The 16,452-nt window shown below is 37.4% G+C and overlaps 1 protein-coding gene across 8 annotated transcripts in view; it reads left to right on the forward strand.

The window, feature by feature from the left end:
• The first annotated feature begins 578 nt into the window (after positions 1–578).
• Positions 579–16,452, forward strand: part of MRPL1 (mitochondrial ribosomal protein L1) — a 77,133-nt gene continuing 61,259 nt past the window's right edge. For 6 of the 8 annotated variants that reach the window (XM_031432472.2, XM_031432475.2, XM_031471328.2 and 3 more), the window contains exons 1-2: positions 628–887; positions 6,629–6,740. In XM_031432472.2, coding sequence (XP_031288332.1) covers positions 857–887; positions 6,629–6,740 — 143 coding nt within the window. In that variant the 5' untranslated portion in view covers positions 628–856. Of the gene's footprint in view, positions 888–1,557; positions 1,677–6,628; positions 6,741–16,452 lie in introns of all 8 variants that reach the window. The other 2 variants (XM_031432498.2, XM_010983265.3) reach the window with 2 other exon arrangements.

Raw genomic sequence — 16,452 nt, forward strand, 5'->3', positions numbered from 1 at the left:
CTCCAGAGGTAGTCACGGGAGGGTTTTATTTAAACTGGGAAGTGATATAATTCGCGATCAGATTTTTTTTAGATAAACCACACCAACTGCTGTGACGTAATGGAAAGGATACTGATTCCTTTTTTTTTTTTTTTTTTTAGTCAGAATAACTTGTGCGTAGGTCTTAGATCTACCATTTTAAAACTAGTCGTATTATATAAATTTGTCAAGTTTTATTATTCAATTGATCCTAATGGCACAATTTGTCAGCAGGAGAAAATGTAAACCTGATTAATGTTAGATTAATTTAAAATCACGCTGATCTTAAGATGACTTAAAAAGGAAGTTTGTTGTTGAGTGGGACACCCACCTTGGGCGGTAGTGGAAAGCCGGGCTATTTTAAAAAAATCTTTACAAGGCTGGAAACGTGGCGGTGGAATCTGGTGAGATTCTTCAGATTTTCAGTTTTTCATGCTTTCTGGGTACTCTCAAAATCTATTAAAATGATCGTTCTGAGCATATGTGCAGAATCAAAAAGGAAAAAATAAAAGGGAATGAAATAGTTGGAGCATCGCCAACAGATCGTGTGCATTTTTCAGGGAGGGCAGATTCCCCTTTAGACGGTTAAGCTGTCGTACCGGAACCACGGAACACGAGATCCTCGGCAGCACGGAGGACTGCCGGGAGCACCGCCACGGGGCACCCGCGCTGCGCGCCCTCCCCCACCGGCTTTAAAGCCTACTTTGATTCCAGCCCCTTTCCTCTTGCTCCTCGGAATCCCTTCCCCCTCCGCCACTTCCGGATGGGAACCCTTTTAAACATTCTTTCAAGTTGAAGCGTGGGACCAATTTCGTCAACACATTCCGGAGTGAACAACATGGCGGCGGCCGCAAGATGCCTCGGTAGAGGTAAAGCGGAGGGTAGTCCGGGCTTGCGGGGAAAATAACTCTGGTGTGGGGTCTTCTGTGATAGCAGAGTGCAAGCCGGACTCTCCTAGGTGCGGCTCTGCACTGGTGGCTCCATAAGCCTCTACTCTTTCTGGGCTCTAGATTTTCCAGAGGGTCGTTACTACTTAAAAGAGACCTTGTCAGAGGTTTCACTCCTTTCTGTAGTTGTCCACCCTAGGAGTGGAGTGGGAGGGGGATGTACTTTGTCACCCCTCCAGCCACCCGCAGAGGTGGAGGCAAAGACATGGTTGTATCTCCGATACTGTGGGTGTGAACTGCGGGGAAAGGCGTTTGACACGTGAAGTGAGTTCCGGAATAGAAAAGGTGTTACATTTGAGTGGCTCATATCCGTAAACTTTTACAGTTTACAGAATGCTTGGTTCTTTCTCAGCACATCGTTGCAGGCTCTTCCAATTCTTAAACTCCCAGGCGTTGTCTAATTTGGGTCAGCATTCATCATTTGGAGGCCAATTTTGTAGTACTTCTTGGTAGCAACCCTTTAGAGCATTTACAAGGTCCAGTTTGTTGGCTAGGATGACCACACTTTTTGGGTACAGTACTTAACAGATTTTTGTTTTGTGTTTTTGAAACACAGTGATATATATTGTTATTAATTATGGTGGATCTTTAGGTGGAGGCAGCAGCCGAGATCACCCCCGTTTTACAGAGGAAGAAACTCATTCTGTTGAGTATGTGGCCAAGTTCATAAAACTAGTGAGTGGCAGTGGAAGACTGAAACTTTACTCCTAGGTCAGTGATTGATTGATTAATTTAACAGAATCGTAGTTTTCGCTGAGCTTCTCACAGAAAAGCTTAGTGTAAAGACCAGCATTCTCTATTTGGGATAGTTGTTGCTTAAAAAATAGGGGTGGCAAGAGATCACAACAGACCTTGACAACTATTAGCTCACTGCAGCTACCTTCCAAGCTACAGTCTACTCTCAACAAATATTTAGATTGGTCCTTTAAGAACTTAAATCATGCCACGCCTATGCTCAAAACTCTGCAAAGTCTCCCTATTTTTCTAAACCAAAGTCCTTAGAATGGACTACAGCTGTGCTGTCCATTTTGTTATCCACAACTGAGCACTTCAATTGTGGCTAATTCAAAATGAGTATGTCAAATTCACATTAGATTTGAAAGGCTTAGTACCAAAAAAAGTGAAATACTTCAATTTTTTTCATATTGATAATGTGTTGGAATGATAGTATTTTGGGGTATTAGCTGTAATAAAATATGTTAAGTTTTATTATTAATTTCATTTTAGTCTTTTTTTCCCTACCTTTTTTGATTGTGGCTATTAGAAAATTTAAACTTATATATGTGGCCTTATTATCATATTGGCCTAGGGTCTTCCACATCATTAGGTACCTGTCTTCTCTCACCTCCACTCATCCAGCATACCACTCCGACCTCTCCAGCTACCCTTTCACTGTGCTCTAGCCACACTGGCTTCCTAGTTCCTTAACCACACAAAGAACATTCCTTCATGGGAAGGGCTTTTTCTCCCAAGTGAAGTGGGCCTGGAACACTTTTTTTAAAGATATTTGCATGACTGACTTTCTTATTTCTTTCAAGCTTTTGCTCAAGTGTCACCTTTTTAAGGAGGCCTACCTTCACCTTTTTATTTAAAGTTGCAATCCACTTTCCCCCTTGATTCTCAATTCTTTTTACCCAGTGGGGTTCCCCTTACCAATACCATTTTATATTTATTAGTATTGTCTCCCCCCTACTAGGATGTAAGCTCCAAAAGGAGGAGTTTGTTTTGTTCACTAAGTGCTCAAAGCAGTGCTAGTGCATGTTTCCTCGGCATATTCATTGTTGAGCAAATGAATGAATAAATAATGCGGATCTTCAACAAAATGCCACCCTTCTTCCATATGTTGAAATGAATAATATTTAAAGTAATTTGAATCCAATTTTTGCTCATTTGTTCAGATTTCCTTCCTTCACTCAACGGATGTTTATCGTGTCTTCATTTGTCAAACACTGTTATGTGTTAGGGACAGAATGGTGAACAAGCTATATACATTCCCTGGCCATAGTGCTTATCATCTATTGAAGAGTAGACGTTAATTTGATAATTATTTCTTTAATACAATTTTCCTGCGTGGTTGTGAAGGAAAAGTACAAGGTGTTGTAAGAGTGTATATGAGAGGCCTTAATCTGTTGTGAGTCTTCAGGGAAGACTTTTCTGAAGAAGTAGCTTAAACAGAGTCCCTGAAAGATCACTGGATTTTAATGAATTAGCTATGGGAAGAGGGGCGCGGAAAGTGGTAGGGGAGAATCTCACAAATGGAGGGAAGATTATATTTGAAAGTCTGAAGGTTGTAAAAAACACGATGTGTTCAAGTAACTGAAAAGGAGGCCAGTGTATTTGAAGTGTGGCAAGCATGAGAGAGAGTGGTGTTAGGTGAAGCTGACTAAATAGGTTAGAAATAGCTCATGGAGGATCTTGTTAAGAATTTACTTTATTCGGAGGACAAAGTGAGACCATCCAAATGTTTTAAGAACATGATGAGATTTTTGTTTTTAAATCTTCCCTTTTATTAGTAGGTGGAAAAGAAATGGAGAGGGCCAAGAGTAAAAGAATAGTTTGGAGTTTGTTGCAGTAAGCCAGGTAGATGGTGGATTATGGTGCCTATAGTGGGGAGGCAAAGACTACATGCGTAAGATCTCCTGGGGGAGAGGGAGGATTATAGAGTTAGGTTGAGAAGTCCTGGGGAATCCTAACATTTCACTATCAAGTTTAAGAGAATCAGCTTGCAAAGGAGGTGGAGTAATATCTATCTCATTGCCCTGGGGTAGGGGTGGGGTTGCCTTTTGAGAATGAGTGCAGATTCAAATAGGTTTTTAAATTGTTGAGGAAATTCTGAGGGCTTCTCTTTTCTCTGAAGTAGCAAGTGAGGTTATCTGCTAAGTAAGAGAAGAAATATGTTAAAGAAATACCATGAAATACTACAGATAGACAAATTGACTACAGAGGGATTGAAAATATAGATCTCATGGTCTAACAGTGCTATTTAAGTAGTGGTATTTTTGTAATTTGTTTTTCCTTAGTCTGGAACAGTTTTGATTTCTGTTGAGAATGTTAATTTCTGGTAGTCATGACTGGGGAATCTAAAAGTAGTGGTTAATTATTTATAGCAGGTTGCAATTGATGTATTCAAGAGAATTATTATTTTGAAGATCTTGCCAAGGTTATTGGGTTCTTGTTCAGTGCAATTAGAATTATTTTTTGGAAATGTTTGCCAAATCTTGAATGGATAATTGCTCTTTCATTTGTCACATGTGATTTTTCGAGGTAACTGACTCCTTTAAAAATGTGGAGGATCTCCTCTTAGACTGTTGCATACCAGCAGAGCCCACTAAATTTGAGATTTTGGAGGGCAGGAACTGGATCTCAATAGTCTATTTCCCTTTTTCTTTCTAGCCATTAAAGCCCTTTGTTGCTTTTGTGCCACAGGGAATTCCCAGTAATAAACAGATCTCCTATACTGCCCCCAAATGTCGTACCCATATGTTCATAGAATTCACAGTTTTGGTGGTTTTCTTGTACTTCAACTTTGTTTTAGAAGATTAGGAATGAAACAGAGTTGTTAGGCATTTGGCTTTGATGACATTTGAGCTGATGATAAGGAGTAGGCCATGGGAAAATGTGGAGATGGTGGATCCTAGTCAAATGTAACATTAAATGTAAAGGCCCTGAGACAGGAATTGAGGGATTTGAAGGATTCAAAGATCTGAGAAAAGGGTTTTAGTGAGCAAGTAGGTGAGTGGTATTGAGTGATAAGCAGGGATGTCTCACATAGGGCCTTATAGACCACAGTGAAGACTTGGTAGCTGTTCTGTGTGCCCAGTGCTCTGTGCTTGGAAACTTAACTTATGAAAATAATTCATTTGATGTGTAGACAAGTCTTATAATTTACAAGCTATTGGTTTTATGGTTTTATGGTTTTATGTAATGAATAGATTTTAAGATACTGGACTTTAAGGGTCATTTTACATGAAAACCTAGTTGTTGAGAACTCATTTAAAAAATTGAGGTTAAGCCAATTCAATAGAAAAGAAAACATTAGATGATCAAACATATGAAAACATACTCAGCCTAACCCATAAGAAAAATGCAAATTAAAACAGCTCTGCATACCACCTTTTGTCTACTAGATTAACAGAGACCAAAATATTTGGTAACATACTACGTTGGCATGAGTGTATGGAAACAGGCAACCTTTTCATTGCTCGTGGAAATGTATATGGAACTGTTATTTTAGAAAGCAGTATTTATCAACATTACAAGTGTTCATATTCTTTGACCCAGCAAATTCCCTTCTTGAAATTAATCCTACAAATATACTTGTATATGTGCAAAATGATGTTTGTACAGGGTCATTCACTGCAGCACTGTTGATAATAGTAAAATATTATAAATGACCTAATGGTCAACCACTGATTAAATTATGATACAAGTACACAGTGAGGTACTTTGCAGCTCTAGAAAGATAAAGTCTTTATGAACTGATATGAAATTATTGCTATAATATATACATATAAACATATCTTTATGAAAGGCATATATGAGATTATATATATATACAACTCTTAAAAATATGTGAGTATATCTATATCTACATCTAATATATGTGTGAAAATGGGCTTTAATACCTTTACATGAAAAAGCAAGGTCTAGAACAGTGAGTAGAGTGTGCTATCATTTTATCAGTGAGGAGGGAAATAATATTTCTGGGAAGAATCACAATAAGTTGCTAATATAGGAGGGAAGCTGGGTGTTAGGGGTTGGAGGAAGACTTTACTTTTGTATATTCTTTTGTAATCCTGAAATAAAAACATTTCCCTAGTATTTCCACATACCAAAGATATTTATAACATCTATCTATTTGTCTAGCATATAGTTTATTCATTTTTATAGTCCTATAGTCACTTTTTGGTTAGTGCTTTTGGGTTGTTGTGAAATTGTTCCCTCCTCAAAGGTCATAAAGGTATTTTCCTAAATTATAGAAGACTTTAAGTTTTTCCATTTACATATAAGTCCTTAGTCCTTCTAGATTTGATTGTGTATGTGTGAGATAGGGATTTAAATATACTTTCCCCTATGAATAATCACTTGTCTTAGCAACACTTACTAAATTCCTTGCACAGTGACTTGCAATAACATCTCTCTCATATTTCAGATATCCATATGTGCATGGGTCTGTTGCTGGGCTGTTTATTGTTTCATTAGTCTGTCTTTCTATACTTGTGCCAATGCCGAAGTCTCTTAATTACCATAGCTTTATGACAAGTCTTGATCTTTGGTAAGGCAGTTCCCTCCACTTTGTTCTTATCCTTCAGAAGTACCTTTGGCAACTCTGTGAATGTATTATCTATAAAAAAGAAAAAAGAAGAAGAAAGTTTAATTTAAGAAAAATTCAGCATGTATATACTTAATCTGTAATAAGAGAGCTAACCCACTCTGTTGAGGTTGAACTAGATTAAACTGAAAATAAATGAAGACAAAATTCTTCAATTAGATGTTTTTATCTGGCTTTAGTTTCAAGAAGTGCCGTTTTCACTTTTACACCTTTTAAAGAATGATTAACAATCACAAACTATTGAATATTTTTGTTTTAAAAAACATTGAGAATGTAAAAACTATGAATGTAATGATTAATATTAATATTTTATTTTATTTTTTCTTTCAAGTCTTGATATATCATCAAAGGCATAGTCTTTCCAAGTTGGCTTCTCAGATGTCTCTTTATCCTTGCTCTGTATGTGTTCTGGTGCCCAACAGACATTTTGCTGCTGCTGTGAAGTAAGTATTTTTTTTTTTAGTTATTTCATTTGCTATCATTTAAATCTTTTATTAAAAACTATTTTGCTTGGTACCATAAAGACACACAGAAATAGTTGTAAAAGTTTATCATCTCTGCTTCTTTGTCCTAATAGTCCTGAAGGAGAGATATGACTTCTTAAAATAGTACTTCACATTTATTGAACACTAACATTCAATAACCAATTTAATCCCTCCAGCAACCTTATATGGAAGCCATTGCTATGCTTTTTTTAGAGATGAAAAGCAAGGCACCAATAGATTATGTAACTTGCCCAAGGTCACAGAGCTAGTAAATGTTGGAGCAAGGATTTTGTGACATAATAAGAAGTATTTATGTTGGTCTCTGCCACCCGTTCCTGACATAGAGCTCCTAAAATCCTTGTCATCTCCTGAGTGATAGGGATGCCAGGAGCATTTTTCAAAGATATTTGGTCTTTGATCGAGTTCCTGATACAGAGCTCCTAAAACCCTTAAAATTTCCTAGGTGATAGGAGTGTTACTATTCTAATGAGGCAACTCTTGGTGGGCTCCTGGATGAGGACTGGTCACCAGAAAGACCAAACCATGAATAAAGGCTTGGAATTTTTAGCCCTACCTCCCACCTTCCAGGGAGGAGAGCAGGGATAGAGATTGAGTTTATAATTGATCATACCCACATGATGAAGCCTCCATAAAAATCCCTGAACTATGGGGTTTGGAGAGGTTGGCTGGTGAACACATCCACGTGCTGGAAGGGTGGTGCACCCAAACCCAGTGGGGACAAGTTCCTAGACCTCGTCTTATGTGTCTGTTCATCTGTATTCTTTATTATGTCCTATGTTGTATAATAAACCAGTAAATACTGTTTCTTTGAGTTCTGCAAGCTGTTCTAGTAAATTTTGAAGTGTGAGGAGGGGGTTCTGGGACCCCCAATGTATAGGTGTTGGCCAGAAGTACCAGATGGCCAGACTTGCAGTTGGCAGCTGAAGCAGAGGTAGTCTTGTGGGACTGATTCCTTAATTTGTGGGATCTGGTGCTTAATCCAGATAGATAGTGTCAGAGTTGTACTGAATTGTAGGATATCCAGCTAGTGTCAGATAATTGGAGACTGTGGGAAAAAATCTACACATTTAGTATCAGAATTGTTGCCTGTAGAGGAAAATAGCTTTCTAACAATAAACACTGTCCTGTATCTCACTTGTGTGCTTCTAACATAATGTATCTTGGGGATTGTTCCAGATGGAGCTGTTGTTTTTTAAAAATTGAGATATAATTGACATATTAGTTTCAGGTATGCAACATAATTATTTGACATTTGTATAAATTGGGAAATGCTCAACACAGTAAGTCTAGTTAACATCCATCATCATAAAATTTCTTTTTCTTGTGATGAGAACTTTTAAGATTTATTCTCTTAGCAACTTTCAAATATACATTGTAGTATTATGAATATAGTCACCGTGCTGTATATTATCCATGACTTATTTATTTTATAACTGGAAATTTGTACCTTTTGACCATTTGAGCCTGTTTTATCTGCACCCCACCTCCTGCCATTGGGAGTCACTAATGTGCTCTCTGCATCTGTAAGTGTGTTTTTTTTTTTTTTTTTTTCAGATTACACTTACAAGTGAAGTCATACGGTATTTGTCTTTCTTTGTTGACTTACTTCACTTAGCAAAAGTGAAAATTTATCCGTGTTGTCGCAAACAGGAAGATTTCTTTCTTTTTATGGCTGAATAGTGTGTGTGTGTGTGTGTATGTATATGTATGACATTTTCTTTATCCATTCGTCCATCAGTGGACTCTCACATTGCTTTCATGTCTTGGTTATTGTAAATAGTGTACAATGAACATGGATATAATATTTCATTGTGTGAATATACCATAACGTACTGAACCATTACCCTATCGATACGCATTTATCTTTCCAGTCTTTTACTATTACAAATGACCTTGCAGTGAATAATCATGTACGTAGATCTTGTCAAGTATTATGAATATACTTGTAGTACAAACTCAGAAATAGAATTGAATCAAAAGATGTGTGCATTTGTAATTTTGATAGGTAACACTAAATTGCCTTCATAGAGATTTTGCCAATTTATGGGCTTACTAGCAAGTAATACTAGAATGCCTATTTTCCCACATATGTATAATCAAAATTTTTGAACTTTGCCAATTTGATAGGTACTAAATGGTACCATCTTGGTTTTAATTTGTATTTTTTATTATTGAGGTCGTTTATATGTTTAAAAGCCATTTATATTTTTTTTACTGTCAATTTTCTGTTCATGTCCTATTCCCATTTTTTTGTTGTTGATTAGTAGGAGTTGTTTATACATTATCAGTCAGCACATATCTGCACTATAACTTTTTTTTTTGACAACCTCCCTTGCACTATAATTTTAATATGTTTTAACTATTATAGTAGAGGAATGGACCAAATTTTATGGGATCACAGATGAAAGGTTAGTTAATTTTTCCTGGAGGAGAATATGGCAAGAAGTATTTGAGGTGATTCCTAAAAGATAGATGGAATCTTGCAGGAGAATTGAGAGAAAGGTATTTCAGTGGTGCAAAGGCATAAAAGTGAACGATATGGCTTGAATATAGGATGAAGAGAGAGGAGGCAGGAATGTAACTAGAATAGAAGCTTTCTTTGAGTCTGTATAGTACCTGGATTCTTTTTTGTTGTTGAAAAGTTGGAGGAGTAATGGATGTACCAATTTACGTCCCTACCCAGCAGTGAGTGAGAGTGCCCACGTTTTTAACACACATATATATATATATATATACACACACACACACACACATATACACACATACATACATACATATACACACACACCCATGGTTTGCCAGAAGCACCTCTGACTGTTTCTGCTTCTCTCTTTTTCTTTTTTTTTAATGTTTTTTATTAAGTTATAGTCATTTTACAACTTAGTGTCAAATTCCAGTGTAGAGCACAATTTTTCAGTTATACATGAACATATATATTCATTATCACAGTTTTTTCTCTGTGAGCTTCCATACCGTAAGATCTTGTGTATATTTCCCTGTGCTTTACAGTATAATCTTGTTTATCTATTCTACAATTTTAAAATCCCATCTATCCCTTCCCACCCTCCACCCCCTTGGCAACACAAGTTTGTATTCTATGTCTATGAGTCTATTTCTGTTTTGTATTTATGCTTTGTTTTTTTGTTTTTGTTTTTTAGATTCCACATATGAGCGATCTCATACAGTATTTTTCTTTCTCTTTCTGGCTTACTTCACTTAGAATGACATTCTCCCGAAACATCCATGCTGGTGCAAATGGCGTTATGTTGTCGGTTTTTATGGCTGAATAGTATTCCATTGTATAAATATACCGCATCTTCTTTATCCAGTCATCTGTTGATGGACATTTAGGCTGGTTCCATGTGTTGGCTATTGTAAATAGTGCTGCTATGAACATTGGGGCGCAGGTGTCATTTTGAAGTAGGGTTCCTTCTGGATATATGCCCAGGAGTGGGATTCCTGGGTCATATGGTAAGTCTATTCCTAGTCTTTTGAGGAATCTCCATACTGTTTTCCACAGTGGCTGCACCAAACTGCATTCCCACCAGCAGTGTAGAAGGGTTCCTTTTTCTCCACAGCCTCTCCAGCAGTTGTCATTTGTGGACTTTTGAATGGTGGCCATTCTGACTGGTGTGAGGTGATACCTCATTGTAGTTTTGATTTGCATTTCTCTGATAATTAGTGCTATTGAGCATTTTTTCATGTGCCTATTGATCATTTGTATTTATTCATTGGAGAATTGCTTGTTTAGGTCTTCTGCCCATTTTTGGATTGGGTTGTTTGTTTTTTCTTATTAAGTTGTATGAGCTGCTTATATATTCTAGGGATCCAAGCCTTTGTCAGTTTCATTTGCAAAAATTTTCTCTCATTCCGTAAGTTGTCTTTTTGTTTTACTTATGGTTTCCTTTGCTGTACAGAAGCTTGTAAGTTTCATTAGGTCCCATTTGTTTATTCTTGCTTTTATTTCTATTGCTTGGGTAGACTGTCCTAGGAGAATATTTTTGAGATGTCTGTCAGATAATTTTTTGCCTATATTTTCTTCTAGGAGGTTTATTGTATCTTCTCTTATGTTTAAGTCTTTGATCCATTTTGAGTTGATTTTTGTGTATGGTTTAAGAGAGTGTTTTAGCTTCATTGATTTACATGCTGCTGTCCAGTTTTCCCAACACCATTTGCTGAAGAGACTGTCTTTATTCCATTGTAAATTCTTGCCTCCTTAGTCGAAGATTAGTTGACCAAAAGTTTGTGGGTTCATTTCTGGGCTCTCTATTCTGTTCCATTGGTCTATATGTCTGTTTTGGTACCAATACCATGCTGTCTTGATGACTGTAGCTCTGTAGTTTTTTCTGAAGTCTGGGGGAGTTATTCCTCCAGCCTCTTTCTTTTTCTTCAGTAATGCTTTGGCAATTCTAGGTCTTTTGTGGTTCCATATAAATTTTATTATGATTTGTTCTAGTCCTGTGAAATATGTTCTGGGTAACTTGATAGGGGTTGCCTTAAATCTGTAGCTTGCCTTGGTCATTGTGACCATTTTAACAACATTGATTCTTCCAATCCAGGAGCATGGGATATCTTTCCATTTTTTAAAGTCTTCTTTAATTTCCTTCATCAACATTCTATAGTTTTCTGTGTATAATTCTTTCACTTCCTTGGTTAGATTTATTCCTAGGTATTTTATTACTTTAGGTGCTGTTTTAGAGGGGATTGTTTCTTTACTTTCTTTTCCTGTTGATTCATCGTTAGTGTAAGGAAATGCAACTGATTTTTGAATTTATTCTTGTAACCTGCTACCTTGCTGAATTCTTCGATCAGCTCTAGTAGTTTTTGTGTGGACCTTTTAGGGTTTTCTATATATAATAACATGTCGTTGGCATATAGTGACATTTTTACCTGTTCTTTTCCAATTTGGATCCCTTTTATTTCTCTCCCTTGCCTGATTGCTTCCAAGACTGATTGCTTCCAAGACACTTCCAAGACTATGTTGAATAGAAGTGGTGTTAATGGGCATCCTTGTCTTGTCCCAGATTTTTTGGGAAGCTTTTGAATTTTTCACCGTTGAGTACTATGCTGGCTGTAGGTTTGTCATATATAGCTTTTATTATGTTGAGATATGTTCCCTCTATACCCACTTTGGTGAGAATGGGTGTTGAATTTTATCAAATGCTTTTTCTGCATCTTTTGAGATGACCATGTGGTTTTTGTCCTTTCTCTTGTTGATGTGATGTATTACATTGATTGATTTGCATATGTTAGCCACCCTTGTGTCCCTGGGATGAACCCCACTTGATCATGATGTATAATCTTTTTAATATGCATTTGGATTCTATTTGCTGAAATTTCAGTGAGGATTTTTGCATCTATGTTTATCAGTGATATTGGCCTATAAATTGTTTTTGAGCAGTGTCTTTGGCTAGTTTTGGGTTCAGGGTGATGGTGCCTTCATAGAATGAGTTTGGGAGTATTCCCTCCTTTTCAATCATCTGGAAGAGTTTGAGAAGGACTGGTATGAGTTCTTTGTATGTTTGGTAGAATTACGCGGTGAAGCCGTCTGGTCCTGGACTTTTATTTGTAGAGAGATTTTTTGTTTATTGCTAATTCAATTTCATTTCTAGTGATTGGTTTGTTCAAGTGGTCAGTTTCTTCTTGCTTCAGCCTTGGTGGACTGTATGTTTCCAGAAACTTGTCCATCTCCTCTAGGTTATCCATTTTGGTTCCATATAGTTTTTTGTAAAATTCTTGTATGATATTCTGTATTTCTATTTTATGTGTTGTAATTTCTCCATTTTCCTTTCTTATTTTGCTTATTTGTGCTCTTTTTTTCTTCTTTGTGAGTTTGGCCAGAGGTTTGTTGATTTTATTTACTTTTTCAAAAAAACCAGCTTTTGGTTTGATTGATTTTTTTCTATTTTTTTAAATCTCTATTTTATTTATTTCCTCCCTAATCTTTATAATTTCCTTCCTTCTGCTGCCTTTTGGGGTTTTTTGCTCGTCTTTTTCTAATTGTTTTAGCTGGTGGGTTAGATTATTAGAGATTGTTCTTTTTTGAGGAAGGCCTGTATCGCTATAAATTTCCCTCTTAGTACTGCCTTTGCTGCGTCCCATAAATTTTGTGTGGTTGTGTTCTCATTTTCATTTGTCTCAAGGTATTTTTTAATTTCAACTTTGAGTTCATCATCGACAAATTGGATTTTTTTAATAGCATGTTGTTAATCTCCATGCTTTCCTTTTTTTCTCCTTTGTTTCTCTGTAGTTGATTTTTAGTTTCATGGCATTGTGGTCAGTAAAGATGCTTGAGATAATTTCCATCTTCTTAAAATTGTTGAGGCTTCTTTTGTGCCCAAGCATGATCAATGTTCCATGTTTACTTGAAAGGAATGTATATCTTATTTTTTGGGAGTGTAATGCTCTGAAAATGTCCCCAAATCTAATTTTTCTATTGTATTATTTAACTTCTCTTTTGCCATATTTATTTTCTGTCTGGAAGATTTGTCTAGTGATGTTAATGCGGTGTTAAAATCTCTGACAATGATTATATTCCCATCAGTATCCCACTTTATCTCTGTTAGTAGTTGTTTTATGTACTTAGGTGCTCCTATATTGGGTGCATATATATTAACGAGTGTAATATCCTCATCTTGTACTACTCCTTTAATCATTATAAACTGTCCTTTATCTTTCTTTATGGCCTTTGTTTTAAAGTCTGTTTTGTCTGAAATCATTACTGCTACACCTGCTTTTTTTTGGCTTTTCAATCTGCATGGAATATCCTTTTCCATCCTTTCACTCTCAATCTATATGTGTCCTTCTCCCTAAAGTGGGTCTCTTGTATGCAGCATATTGAAGGTTCTGGCTTTATTATCCAATCTGCCACTTTATGGCTTTTGATTGGAACATTTAGTCCATTAACATTTATAGTAATTAATGATAGATGTGTGTTTATTGCCATATTGAACTTATCTTTGCAGTTGATTTGGTATTTCCTCTTTGTTCCTTTCTTCTTCCTTTTGTGGTTTGGTAGTTTTCCTTTGTATTATCATGGATTTTATTTAGTTTTTGTGACTCCTTTGTAAGTTTTTGGCTTGTGGTTACCCTTTTTTCTAAGTCTATTAGCCCATTAGTGTAACTGTTTTTATTGAACAGATAGTAATATAATCTCAAATCCATCCTACTGAGAAAAAAAAATTTTTAAAAAGAAACGAAAAAAAATACTCTATATTTTGTTGCTTCCCTCTCCCACTCTTAATGACTTAGATGTCTTCTTTTACAATTTTGTGTTTGTTCTATTTGTAATTCATGGTAGTTGTCACCTTCCCAGTTTTGAGTTTCTCATTTCTGTAGCATCCTGCTTGTTTTCTATTTAGAGTAGACCTTTCAATATTTCTTTTCGCATGGGTTTAGTGTTGCTAAACTCTTAGTTTTTGCTTGTTTGTGAAATTCTTTCTCACTCCTTCTAGCCTAAAGGATAACTTTTCTGGATAAAGTATCGTAGGCTGCATCTTTTTTTCATTCAGGACTTTGAATATATCTTGCCACTCCCTTCTGGCCTGTAGCGTTTGTGTAGAGAAGTCAGCTGAGAGCCTTTTGGGGGTTCCCTTGTAACTCACTCTTTGCTTTTCTCTTGCTACTTTTAGGATCATTTCTTTATCCTTGACTCTGGCCGACTTGATTATGAAATGTCTTGGTGAGGGTCTGTTTGGGTTCTTCCTATTTGGGACACTCTGAGCTTCCTGTACTTGGATATCTGATTCCTTCTTTAAGTTTGGGAAGTTTTCAGTCATGATTTCTTTCAATACCGTTTCAGTCCCCTTTGCTCTTTCTTCCCCTTCTTGCCCCTATTATGCATAGGTTGGCACTTTTTATATTATCCCATAGGTCCCTTATGTTGTTTTCATTAGTTTTTATTTGTTTTTCTCTCAGCTGTTCTGATTGGGTGCTTTCTGTTTTGTCTTCTAGGTCACTTATTCGTTCCTCTGCATTATCTAGTCTGCTTTGTACAGCCTTTAGATCAGCTCTCATCTCAGCCAATGAGTTTACCAGTTCTACTTGGTTCTTCTTTACAGCTTCAATTTCATTTTTGACATATTTTATATCTCTAAACACTATCTCTTTTAGTTCCTTCAGTACTTTGATCACTCCTTTGAAATCTTGATTTAGTAGGCCATCAATGTCTATTTCATTGATCATTCTTTTAGGGGATTTCTCTTGCTCTTTTAATTGGGAATGGTTCCTCTGTTTCTTTATCTTGCTCATATCTCTCTGGCACTGTGGCTTATGGAGTATCAATTATCTATTGTGGTCCTTAAGGAGTTTATTTATTTATCTATCTAACGCCTATGCAGGAATAAAACTTAAAAAAAAGAGAGAAAGAATTTTAGAAGAAGGGAGAAAAAAAGTTTGAAAACAGTGTATAATCAATAATAGACGAGCAGGTTGAAGCAGAATAGCAATCGGGTTGAGATGTCTTTTAAAACCCTTTAAAAAAGGAGAAAAGGGCAAAAAGAAATTTAAACCTGTGTGTAATCAATAGCAAGAGATCAAAACCAAGAGAAATAAAAATGAAATGAGGTGAATTTTTAAAAAATAATACTGATAAAAATATTTTAAAAGAAAAATTTAAAAGGGATTAAAACTGGAAGCATATATAATTGTTTAAAAAGTAAAAATTACAAAGGTAATAGAAAATAGAACAGATAAAAAAAGGGGGGTTATTCTCGTGGAGACTGTGTGCTCTTAATGATTTTATTGAGAAGTCTTTCTGTCTTCACGGTGTTTCGTGAACTCAGCTTGCTGTTTTCAGAGGCCTTCCTTTGGCGCCCTTGTCTGTGCTGCTCCCAGTGCCTGTTGGCAAGCAGATTGTGCCCCCTCCTAACACTGCAGTCAGGTGCTGCTCTCCTTTGAGGTGGGCGGGTCACTCTGCCTCCCAATGCAGCAGTCAGATGCTGTGCTCAGGCAAGGTAGGCAGGTGGATCGCGCCCCCTCCCAGCACCCCAATCAGATACTGCGTTCCTCCCAGGAAGGTGGGTGGTCATCCGCCCTCTCCCGGCGCTGGTCTCTACCTTGCTGTATGCAGCTGCCTGCTCCGTCTTGGGTCCTCGCTCTGTAGGCAGGCTGGGGGAAGACCATGGAATAGCCCTGCCCCTGGTCCATGCCAAAACTCAGCTCCTTGTCTGTCTTGGCGGCATGAGTTCTCTGAGGTACCAGGGCAGAAAGGTCCTGTCTGACTCGGGCTGTAAACAAGTCTCTGTTTGGCCTTTGAGGCTGCTATGCCCTTAAGTAGTGATTCAGGTTTTGACCCTGCCCCTGCCTGGGTGCTAAACGCTGGAGGATATGGCCTCTGCACCTAAGCCCCGCCTCTCTTCACCCAAAAACCTTCCTCAGGTTTTCAGAGATGGGGGGTATGGCACCCTTCCCCCCAGGGCACATCAGCCGTGTTGTTTTATGGAGGGCCCAGGTTGTTTTACCCTGTGTACCCACTCCTCCACGGTGCACAGCACTCTGCAGTCTCCCAGGGCTGCCTCAGTGCAACTGCCCCAGTCCTCCGCCCGGCTCGGGCAGCCTGTCCTGTCCCCTAGCTGCCGGCTTGGGTCTCGGGCTGGGTGTTGCAGGGACCCTCTGTGCCCGTTTAACTTAGTTCTGTCGGTCAAGGGGT

This window comes from Camelus dromedarius, chromosome 1, assembly GCF_036321535.1.
Source record: "Camelus dromedarius isolate mCamDro1 chromosome 1, mCamDro1.pat, whole genome shotgun sequence".
Lineage (NCBI taxonomy): Eukaryota > Metazoa > Chordata > Mammalia > Artiodactyla > Camelidae > Camelus > Camelus dromedarius.